Source organism: Ambystoma mexicanum, chromosome 8, assembly GCF_040938575.1.
Source record: "Ambystoma mexicanum isolate Mex_15411 chromosome 8, UKY_AmexF1_1, whole genome shotgun sequence".
Classification (NCBI taxonomy): Eukaryota; Metazoa; Chordata; class Amphibia; order Caudata; family Ambystomatidae; genus Ambystoma; species Ambystoma mexicanum.
Genome location: NC_090929.1, coordinates 150,435,206 through 150,447,648, shown reverse-complemented (window position 1 = coordinate 150,447,648; position 12,443 = coordinate 150,435,206). Strand labels below are relative to the sequence as shown.

The following is a 12,443-nucleotide window of genomic DNA, read 5'->3' as shown; positions in this document are numbered from 1 at the left end:
CATCTCCATTCAACTGCAACTTGAGTTTAAATGTCCCACTCGGGTTTTGTGGTCTTATCAACTAGACCGCACATTCTGGTTAATGGCATTGTTGATCCTTAATAACTCTGGGCCCGTCTTCCTCGTCCCAGTACCAAAAGCATTATGGATCTTGAAGTCCTTAATGGCTTGCATAGTGGTTACATCTATTTTACAATATGCCATCAATGTTTAAGGAATGATGGGGGAAATCTTGGATTAAAGAGGTCATCAATTCCCCCAATATGAATTCCCTTGATCTTTCAACATAAGACTGCTCCCAGGGTCAGGATCAGTTAGTGGCTGCCTTCCCCTGGCCACATGAGGAGATCCATACCGAGGTTTCAGTAGTGATGATCTCACTAGATTCTTCACATCTACCTTACAATAAAGAGGGGGGAAGTTTGAAATACAACAGGTTTCTTGTAGCTAAATTGTGGTTTGCCGTCTCTTGCACTGTGTAGTGGGTGCTGGGAATGAAGAAGCAAACCGTGGATCCTGCGTCCTCCAGCTTAGTGGGCACATTCATTGTAGAGGAGTATGCTTTGGGAGTGTTAATGGTCCGCATCCCAAGCATTGGGGACTGAAATCTGTGTAGGCTACAACACTTCTATTATGGGTTCTCTTCATAAACCGAATTCATAGGTTATTTTGTTCTACACTTTGTATGTTTTCTATGTGACTAATCTTTAAAGCTGTTTTTTTTTTTTTTTATTGGACTGTGTGGTGTATTATACATAATGATATTAGTTATGTCGATTAGGACAAGCATACATGTGAATTATGCATCATTTTATTTTGTTCATAAATTAAGTTTTCGGTCTCAAATGTGTCCTCTCCCCCCCCCCCCCCCCCCCCCCCCGCAAGAATTGTTTGTGGATTTGAAACCTGCTCGAGACCGATTTCAATTTCCTTGAGGCCACTGTTTGCAATTGCCGGCAGTGCAATTGTTATGTTTCTATAACACCAAGTAGATCAGGGCGTGAAACCCGTGGTTCTCCAGATGTTTTGCACTACACCTCCCATGATCCTTCGCTGTTGAGTCTGCTGGTGGGTACTGATTGCAATTGTAGACCACTGCATCTAGTGAGCCAAATGTTGCAGAACCCTGAAGAAAGATCTAATACAGTTCTAGCTTTTCAGTCCCAAAGAAAGCCCCTTGTGTTTTGGGGGGGTTGGTTCATGCACTGATGGCCCTCTATGCAACTCTTTTCTTTCTATGGCCCAGTGCAGGATGTGAAAGCTGTGGGGCATGTTGCCCACTATATAAATATATTAAGGTATAGATTGCGTGCTTAAAATGGCAGTCTCCAGGATTCTGGACAAGGAGCTGTGTCTCGGGCCATTAACCCAACTAATGAGAACTCCCTCTGCTTGATCACACAAGGTCTCCAATGGCACCGGGGCTATTGCAGTGTCTCTGGTCGCAGATGAAAACCCATTCACACAGGCTGCCCTGAATTCCGATGACTGTTTCATCCTGGACCATGGATCCGACGGGAAGATCTTTGTCTGGAAAGGTAAGGAAATGAATTGGCTTAACTAGCACCGAACCTGTCTCCCGCCATGGTTTCCTACTCTTCAATAGAGCTGTGCCCAGGTGCAGGGAGTTATTTTGCTGTTCTAGGCTTGGGGTCTTGCCTTTATTTTTCGGCTGTGTAATATTCATACATTCATGGAAAGGGGAGATTGAGGTTATCGAATTTGGTTTGTGGTTGACCACAATGTCCTTTATATAAATGGGAGTGCTACTGCTCAATAATGTTCACATTCCTTTGGTGTCTAGTATATCACGATATTTCTGTGTTCATCCACTTGTTTTAGTCCATACTGGTCTGCAGGCGTAACTGTAAATGGCAAATGCATCCCCAAAGGCTGTGCTTTGCTGCTCAATGAGTGATGAGACATGGCTCTAGAAAGCACTGCTTTGTTATTTTGGCTGGTGCAGGATTCTACCAATATCTGCCGACCTGCGCACTGCGAAATCATGCGCAGGAGCCCAGCGAATCCGTACGAATAACCTACTACCAAGAACCCGAATGAGAAATGATCCAATTTATTTGACCGGAAATAGTAGGTATTTTAGTATATGTATGGTAAATAATAGGTGGTGTAAGGGTATAAGTTAGGGCAAGTGGCTGCGGGGGACGCCCCATACACTATAATTTTTTTTTTTAAGTAGTTTTAGTTTTTCAGTCAAAAAAAATGAGGTCATTTCTCAATTCGTTTTTATTTTTGAAAATATCACGGATATCTGGAGCATGCCTGCCTTCTGCAGATGCACAAGTAGGCAGACAGTGGGAGACCTGCTCTGCCTATATGGCAGACCCTTTCATTATGTGTGTTTTTCAACAGCATGTGTTATTTATTTGAATTACCTCAACCCTTTAATGCAAGATATGGCCCTAGATAATTTTATCATCGTGCACCCATGCGCAGTGACTCAAAACTCGCATAGTTAAATCGCGCAGAGTTTGGTCACAAGCGCTCGTGACTCATTCCAACCCTTTGCTATGGTTTTTTCACTCACCCCCGCCATGCACTGTGCCTTCTGTATTTTGCAGGCAGGAATGCCAACTTGGAAGAGAGGAAGGCTGCCCTGAAGACCGCAACCGAGTTCATTTCTAAGATGGGATACCCAAAACACACACAGGTAAGGTGACTCGTGCAACCTCTGAGGTTTCCGATTGACGGAACATTCCAGACGGTTTGTCAACCGGATGCATTCCGACCACATTTCGGACCATCACTGTTCGCATTGCTCAGTGGGTTGCGTCCCTGATCCAGAGCTGTGCAACGAGAAGGCCACTGAATGGACTCTCAGATCATGGCTTTCCTCCATACAATAAGTAGCATCAGTACTTGAAATGGGGTTGAGGGGTTGGGAAGGATACTGCAGGTATTCACTAAAGACGTGAGGGGCTACATGTGCAGAGAAGTCGCACATTTCTCATCCACAGCCCTCCCCATGTCTAGTGTATACACAAAGTCAAACTAGACCCAATACAGGGTGGTGTAGTCGCAAGAGAAAACTGCACTGCAACTACCAGAATGCAAAGGGTTCTGGCTTAAATGGGCATGTACTGTATGGCACCATTGTGGAACACTAAAACTCCTCCTCAAGCCCCTCCCCCTCAACACCCCCCCAGAAACCCTTATCAGACTTATATTCAACCCATTAGACCATGTGAAATAAGCGCAGCGTCAAGCCCCCATCCACAGTTGTGTACAGTCCTCCTAGTAAATCTATTCTCTCCATATAGTATTGCCTCGGGAGGATAGCTCCGGGGCAATGTGCTCACCTTGGAAGCAAGACGGAGCAACACAAGTTCGATCCCCAGGTCTGCGCTTTGAAACCTCTGGTTATTAAGTGGGTTATAATAACCTATCATACCATAGTTGAACCACCTGGGCACAGACCCTGCCTCCGCCCTTCTCCACTATTATAGGACGAGAAGGTCCAGTGTTCAAAATCATTCCATTAGAGACCTGCTGGTAGAGCGAGCCGGATAGCACTGGTTTATTTAAAGTGCTCGACTATTGCCCCACAAATCCGCCCCTTTTGTGGTGCAGAGCTCTAAATGGTCACTATTCCTGTGATCTGCCCGGTTGCTCTGTATTCCAGCCAGACCTTGGTCCCCGCCGAAATGGTAGTGTTACCATGGGTTACCATTGGATACACAGTGAAGCTCTCACCATGTTGGGCTTTGAGCACAGTTATCTATAGAGCACAGTCAATAATACACATAAACAATACACATTTTGTATGACCGCTGGGGAATATGGTTGAATGCAGAGCAATGTCACACCACCACCTGAGAAGCCCCCCCCCCCCCTTCCCTACCCTACCCCATGCAAGGTATCCGTGTGGACTTGGGATGAAGTCCTACTGACTCCGGCCATCACTTCAGTCTGCAGGGATGTGTAGCACTTTACAGACACATATTGAGGTGTGGCCCAGTCCCACTGATGAGGTTTGGGGGGGGGGGGTTACTTACTCGTGATATACCAGTTTTTAATAAAAGGCATATTATTGTGGGGAGGGAACAGGAAACTGTAAATGGCACCTGACCAACATTACACCCATCTTCATGAATATTTAAATCTATTAAATCTATCCAAATGACGTGGCGGCGTATCGTTGGGGCGTTGGATGGAATAATGGCACTCATCCTGGGGCTCCTCCTTGAGAGATCGGGTGGTTCGTAAGGGCAATAATTCAGTCACTTTTATGATTTCCTTAAATTCTTGGGGTTGGGAGTTTCTGGGATTGGGAGCATGGACGATCAAGGAATAAGACTGAGTTATCATGGGATGTTTGGAGGACTTTCAGGTTCAAGATCGCGTGCAAGCGTTGAGCGCGACAGGTTGAGCAGCTGACGAGGGCTTCAGCCAGAAGAGGGAGGGGGGCTGCTATCCCATGGAACCATCTTCACACATGAAGGAATTTGAATGTGGGGTTTGCGTTTGCATGGTTAGCCACCCCATGTGAAGATGTGCAAGGATTGAGGTTGGTGGAAGAGGAATCAGGCTGCAATGATCCATACCTTTGCGAGAGAAGCCATTACCCTATGGAGAATCTAACGATGACAAATGGACACTGGCAGTTCCCTACTGCCAGGGCCAACATCTGCGCTCATTATACAGACAGAAACTATAAGGTGGGATTGTCTAGCAGACTACCTTACCGTTTACATTGGGGACAATTTTCTACCTAGTGTACGGGTCTTCGTTGATGTCAGAAAAATGACTATTTTGGATTCTTGAGGTTTTCAATCCAGTTCTCTGCGCAAGATACATTGGTGTTGGTTCATGAACACTTGGATGATTGGTGGAAACCTAAACCATGTGGGGCAATGCAGAGAACAGTCATTTAGAACCATGGTTCGCTTTGTAGACCTTGGAGGTCTTGGCATATGGCGAGCAGGTTCTTGAGGAAATCTTTTGAAGGCAGGCAGCTGCCCTCTGGTCAAGGAAGTGAACGTGACCACCATGGAAGGGCACAGTGAGGGGGGCGGGCGAAGGGGCCAGAATCTGAAAGACGTCAAGCGTAGCCAAAAGACAGCAATCTCTGAGATGGGGGGCACTGAGAGGACATAGGAAGTCAGATTTGTATGCCCTGGACTGTTCCTAAATAAAATGATGCCATGGGATTTACAGGTGCCCCTATTGTCTCTGTAAGAGTCCGCCAGCCTTATCTAGGGCCCGATGCAGTCAGGCAGTGCATTGCACAGCGTTTTCCAGAGTTCAAAGGCGTTGATTAGGGTGTATGAGAATTGAATTGAGATCTTTTTAGATGTTGATGGCACAGGACATTGGTGGCTCTTCCGCTGATGACTATGGAATCCGTGCTTGCACTCACCTTGAGGCAATTCAATTTGCAGATCTGCTCCGTAAAGCCTTCGTTATTCCTATACCCAAGCTCTGTGCGGTTTCTGGTATGGTTGGAGTTGAGGTGGTCATCGGCAGGCGGATGGGGGGGTGAAGGGGTCATTTGGTACTGGTCTGCAGCTAAATTGATAGCCTAATTTTGATTTGCATAGGACAGTGGCGTACCAAAGAATTGCTGTTGTGAGTGTGGTGTGAGAAGGAAAGGAAAATGAGAATTTATCTGTGAAAAGATACCGGAAAGACCACATTAAAGGATCTTTCATCGGGCACTTAACTATAGGGTGAAGACCCATAACAAAGACCTGGGTAATGCCCACAGGTGCAGGGCAGACGCAGTACTAAAGGAACACCATGAAATGGCTGCATCCTGCCAAGTTGGGGGTGGACCAGGAAAGCTCTGCTCCCATGGTACCAGGAATGATTCTGGTTGGCAGGGTGTTTGGTTCAATGGTGTAGAATTAGGTGGGCGAGTGAAGTGCAATAAGTGAGGCCCAGCAAGAGGGGCTGAGAACCGTAGAACAGACGGCTGTGACGTAGGAGTGGATTGCCTTTGTGCAGCGCATGCAACGCGACCCTCACTTGAAAGGTGCACATGAAATACCGGTGGTGTATTGGGAATTTGAAACCCTTTAGGATAAGACCTGGTTTGCAAAGGGGGTAGCAACAATGGAAAGGGGAGCACTTGGTGGTGATGGAGGGGGGAGTGTGCAGCGGGTCGTTTGAGTAGAAGCTGTCATTAAGTAGGAAGTATGGGGAACATTTGAATAAGGAGGAAGTTGATGAATGGAGGGATGTGGTGGTCTGTAACGGTACCGGTACAAAATACCGACTAGACAATGCTGGATGCGCATTTACTGCACATTCAGCGTTTTCAAAAATTCCATGTGGCGCCGGGGCTGCGGCAGTGTTCCCCGCTCTCCTTGGTCGCTGTAATGGGAGTCAGGGTTTTCAGGGGTGCCCCCCCCCTGCTTCCATTAGATGGAGAGGATGGGACAAGAAAGTTTATTTTTAAAAAAAAAAGGACCATGCGCAACCAGCTCCGCCCCACGGAAGTTGCTGATCCGTCTGTAACCTGGGAGAGGTCTTCCTTGATGTCTGGTAAAGGTGGTGTGCACAGGAGCAGAGCATGTTTGCTAAGGAGGGTGGAGTTGGGTGGGAAGGTGGGTTGTGAGGGTGAAATTGGTTTAAAGGAAAGGGGGTGATTAGGTCGCTGTATTGGTTTCTTGGCAGTGAGCATGAACTGAAGGACGTCTTGGCAAGTAGAGATTGCAGGAGGATTGCATGGTGTCGTTGCTGGGGAAACGGGGGTTGAATGTACATGTTTGTCTGGATCCGCGACGGGAGTCTCAAACTGGTCTCAAACTTGCTGTGAAAGTAGATCGATCCATAATGAATATTGGGATCCAGCTCACCCACACTGCCAGTGGCGGCTGGTGAATTTATTTAATTGAAGGGCATACATGTTTCCCCTGAATATGCGGGAGTGACAGATCATAGCGAGGGAGCTGGAACCAAGCAAGAGGCCACCTCACCTCCCCGATAACATTTCTTTTAAATGTTGGGTTAAAAGCATGCACACACAGCACATGTTCTGTGAATAATAGAGGAGGATAAAGCAACTTTGCAATGGGTTTTGTATGGAAATGTTTGGGGGGGGGGGGACCCTAAGCATGCAAGTCATCCACATTGACAAGCATTTTCCAGCCAATTTTCATGATACCTTTGCCCACAATATATGCAAGTATAAAAACATGTTCATGTTATCTCTGCCTATACATGTCCATGGAGGCTCCATCAATCTTAGCCAGCACTACCATGTAAGAACATGCTAATGCCGACTTTGACCATACCAAATGCAATGACACAGTAAGAAAATATGTCCAGACTGGACCCACCAATATGGGCCAAATAGGAACACTCATCATGCTAGTTTCCCTTGATGCCCAGTAAATATTGCTGTCACATTAAAGAAACCTGTGCAGAGAGGCACCACCAATGTGCCTGTCAAGTGGCACAGCGAGTAGATATCACCGCAGGTTCGAATCCCGGCAGCGCCAAACTCACCCTTTCATCCTTCCGAGGTTGATAAATGAGCAACACACACCGTGGGTAATAATAAGCAGCGCTCAGATACCTGCGGGTTCGTAGCGCTTTATAAATGCCAAATTATTATTATTAGTACAAGTCGGAACACTCGATGTGCTGCCGTCCCCTTTGTTGCCCAGTAAAACGATGCCACACCACACCACACTAACTTGGTGTGTCCACTTTGGACAAATATTCACCTCAACAATAAAGATACCTGGCTTCCATCCCACCCTGTGAGCCCCCTCCTGCCCTCAAATAAGAAGCCTGCTGCCCAGCTGGCACACATGCATCCACATTAATTGGTGATAATTCATACAGCATTCATTCCTCATTCACTCAAATTCAAACCCATGTATTTAGCATTCATTCTTTTACATGCACACATCAGCTTTCATTTATACAGAATTGGTTCTTCTTTTTCAGATTTGACCACATGCATCAGCATCCATCATTCGTCATTCACTTGGATCAGCATTCACACAGCATCAGCATTCTTCATTCACCATTCATACGCGATCACATAACCGTATACACCCAAACAATCTACACTCTCTCGTTCACTCACCCACTTACAGATGCAAAGCTTTTTGTACACGCCCACACACACACCTACATTTGTTCTTTTTTATTTTCCTACCTGCTGCAATCCTGCTCCGGATTCCTGTCCTCTTGGCCTCGCGCTGCCTCGGCAAGACTGGCCTATGTTGGTGGGCCAGTCTCGAAATATTTTGTACTGCCGCACAGTAACCAATGCATCCAGGATAGCCCTCGCGCGTAGGTCAGTCTTGCCATGAAAGAACCAAATGGGCACCAAGAGTAAAGCAAACGTAAATCCTGTTTGCTGCATGTTTTTCCGGCCATCGTAAAGCGAGCTCCTCTCCTGGCACCCGGCCCTCATCCTCAATGTGAGGGTGAGCGGAGGACCAGGAGACTACATTTCAGCAGCCTCGCTCTTCCATTGGCTTCCCCTGCACCACTGCCTTCCCCGTGCAGACACGCACGCGTTCATACACATCCATTTATCCATTCACTCGTGTACACAGAGAACAGACACTCATTCACCCACATGTACATACACATTGAGTAAAAAGAAAAACGTTGTACCTGCTACCCCGGTCCCAACTGAGCTTCTACAGATGCTCTCGGGATCCAATGCAGCATCAGCAGGAAACCGAGTTCCCCACCCTGTATCCCCAATGGGCTGGGGAAGCAAAACACCCTCTGCCTTGCACACAGTGGTCGAAGTGTACGAAAAGAAGTAGTGGAACTATGTTCCCTACTGGCCTGCACCCACTCCCCGCAAGCCCCATCGCTGCGCCCCCTCCCATGCACAGTAAAAACCCCAAAACACATGTGTCTGCTCTTTAAGGAAACGTCCTGTGCAGTGCACTGAAAGTGCAAGTTCCAGCCTCTTCTTATACTTTTATTTTAAAACGAAACCGTTCCGGAACAGTTTCTTTTTAAAATAAAAGTATAGGAACAGTAAAACTTAATTAAAAGAAGTAGAGGAGCACCGCTCCCACCCACTTCGACCACTGCTTGCACAGCCCATTGGGCATGCGCGCTGGGGAACTTGAACTGTCAAAGCGAAACTGTTTCCCTTTGACAATTTAATTCCCTGGGCTGGGTGCCTTTCCAATTGTTCATCTCTGAATTAATTATATGTCCTTCTATAAGCTTACCACAGTTATGGGGAAAGGTTGGATATTATGTTCTCTTCACCCCACGTGTCCAGCAGAAGCAACCAAGGGGACAATAGAGGTGATCCCCCAAGAAGAGTTAAACGTCCAGGGTTTGAGAACTAGCTGGCCGGGAAGGGCTAGTTGCAGGGAGAGCTCAAGCCTACGCTGGGCAATGGGTATGCACAAGTGGGATTGACTTCAAAACCCTACTATTTTCAATTCTGGAGGAATCCTAATGAATAACTGGCTCCCTCAAACAGGAGAGAAGTACTTGCGCCACTGAATGAAGAGGATTCTGGGAGTACCTTGAGTTTCAGCGCTAAACTGTCTAGCGTTTTCCCTGGGCTGGGTGTGGCTCCTTGTTAATGGGCAACTGACGGGTCAGTACCCCGTAGCCCATTATGGAGGAAGTGCCCCTGGAAACTACCCAATTCCCAGCCAAATGCAGCAGCGTATTCTATCGGACTTCTACTCATGATCTGTTACTGCAAAATGGTTGGTGTCTTGACTCGCTTATGTTGCAATATCCATTCTACACAATGGGCGTAAAGGTCACCTATTCATCTAGAATACTGTTAATCTCCTCCTCCCAGGTACAAGTCCTTCCGGAAATGGGCGAGACTCCGCTCTTCAAGCAGTTCTTCAAAAACTGGCGTGACAAGGACCAGACGGAAGGCATGGGCATCGCCTACATCCCCCACAACGTTGCCAAGATCGAGAACGTGCCATTTGATGTCAGCACACTTCACGAGTCCAAGGCCATGGCTGCGCAGCATGGGATGGTGGACGATGGTTCTGGGACGAAACAGGTAAGGGTTGGCTACTAGTGCACATCTTGGGGTGGAGGATTCAAGGAAGGAGAGGGGGTCGCTGTACACCTTTGGAGAGACGCTTTGTTCAAATTTGGTGTTGAGTGTGCTGTGTATGCACTAAGTTATGAAGGTTCTTCACAGCCCACTGGTAAGGGGTGTGAGAGTGGTCTGAAAATAAATCAAATAATAGACCAGAGAAGCCACTATATAGAGTACTGGAAAACGTATAATCTTCTTTGTAATTTAACATAAACATAAGTATTTGACAGTATGGTGTGTATAGTAAAGGGCCCTGCCCGTCCCTGAAGTTAGTCTCAGGATAGGTACCAAGTAGCAGAATACCTTGAACCTTCTAGCGCTAAAGGAGGGAAGGAAAGGGGATTCCTAGACAACCCGTAAATTCATACATATATAGCCATACAGTCGCGAGAACATCCATATGGTTCATTGCATCCCTAAAAGAAAAAAAAATGGTTGTGACCAATGATGGCAGTCAAAATAAATCGGCATTCTCAACATCTAGGACTGGTAGAATTGTATGAATAAACTCCAGCCTTGGAATGTGTGGAGATGTTGCAGGATAGCGGGAGAAAAGTTTCCCCAACAATGTGCTTTCTTGTCAATATAATGTCTGGATACCGTTCCATACTACCTTCAATACAGTGTAACGCAGGTAGTCCCAACACAGGAGAACTAATTGCATAGTAATAAGTGGGGGAACAAAAGGTTTAAAACACATGGGCAGTCAATTGTCATTTTCAAAATGGTAGATGCAATTCAGCAACACTGCACAGGAGCAATACAGGTCCCCATACAACCACAAACCCCACAGAAAGTAAGTTATTAACCTAGTGGCAATATGTTCTCCTATTGCAAAGAGTGCGTTGCCATGATCTATTTTCTAGAATAGATGAACAATCACTAACCACTGTAAGGGATCAAGAGTAAGACTCGGACACAGTGGCATGTCAGATGTTGGTTATAGACTTTTATTGTGTAATTAATAAGCGGGGTTAGGAAATTCCGATCTATCCCTAACTCTGAGGGGTTTCCCTGCCTCAACAAAACTAAGGAACGTCTGTGTCCGGATGTTAAAGTGTCCCCAGTCCTGTGTCTGAGACCCTAAACTAAATACAAGGTGTGAAGGGATTTATCGGAGCTATAAACATGTAGCTTATTTTTGAGGTTTCAAACATAGTTCTAAAGTGCAGAAACAAAAAGGAATAATATTCCACCAGGAAACAAGGTTCTCCCTGCCCCTAGTTTGCTTCATCACAGTTCCAATTCATCCAAAGGTGAAGGCTCGTCCCATTAACCTTCCCCACAATATACAGTTCTTTTAAATTGCACTTCTCCTTAAAGGGGTCTGGTTGCTCCCTTTTCCATTTTATCACTAGTCCACGATTTCAAAAATGGATTCTGACCCCTGAACTTTTCTTGGTGGTTCTTCTCTCCCTGGTATACTCACCTGCCAGAGTATTGTAGTTTATCCTTACAAAGGTGTATGGGTCCTTCTTTTGATCAATGTGCCATGCTTTGAAGCTGGGGGTTCTTAACCCTGCTAGGGTGTCACAACTTTCTGATTTGGGTGCGAGTCCCAGACTCACTGTTTGCCTCTTTCACTATCCTGCCAGGTCTTCTTTGCTTTCTTTTCATTCGTTCTTGTACCCACAAAACAACACTTCTCCAGGACTGGAACACTGACCCTTCCTTCACAAGCTTTGCTTCAATTGTACTATCTTTACTTGGGTTTTCAATACTGTTTGGTTCTGTACTAGTTCTACTGTCGTCACTTAGGCTTTTTGCAATGCTCGTATCCATATCAATGTTTTTGCCTTCTCTTAAGCCTTTCCAATTGCTCATCTCTGAATTAATTATATGTCCTTCTATAAGCTTACCACAGTTATGGGGAAAGGTTGGATATTATGTTCTCTTCACCCCACGTGTCCAGCAGAAGCAACCAAGGGGACAACAGAGGTGATCCCCCAAGAAGAGTTAAACGTCCAGGGTTTGAGAACTAGCCGGCCGGGAAGGGCTAGTTGCAGGGAGAGCTCAAGCCTACGCTGGGCAATGGGTATGCACAAGTGGGATTGACTTCAAAACCCTACTATTTTCAATTCTGGAGGAATCCTAATGAATAACTGGCTCCCTCAAACAGGAGAGAAGTACTTGCGCCACTGAATGAAGAGGATTCTGGGAGTACCTTGAGTTTCAGCGCTAAACTGTCTAGTTGTTGGGACCTCAGACTTTAAGGCCCATAACTCAGCTGCGATTCTGATTACTCAAAGAAGTAATAGACTGAACCCAAATGCGGAGAGCAAGAACTGAAAGGCAGAAGAACCCAACTGAAAATCTAGAACAGGTCGGGGAGTTAGGAAGGAGCAGCCAGCAAGGAGGAAACTAGGGCAACAGAAGGAAGCAACTCAGGCTGCCCAAGACACAGCTTTGGCAG

The 12,443-nt window shown here is 46.3% G+C and overlaps 1 protein-coding gene across 3 annotated transcripts in view; it reads left to right on the top strand.

The window, feature by feature from the left end:
* The window catches only part of GSN (gelsolin), a 291,591-nt gene that overhangs the window by 170,126 nt on the left and 109,022 nt on the right, over positions 1-12,443 (top strand). For all 3 annotated transcript variants that reach the window (XM_069609519.1, XM_069609518.1, XM_069609517.1), the window contains exons 7-9: positions 1,406-1,538; positions 2,583-2,671; positions 9,773-9,988. In XM_069609519.1, the coding sequence (XP_069465620.1) occupies positions 1,406-1,538; positions 2,583-2,671; positions 9,773-9,988 (438 nt within the window). The remainder of the gene's footprint in view (positions 1-1,405; positions 1,539-2,582; positions 2,672-9,772; positions 9,989-12,443) is intronic.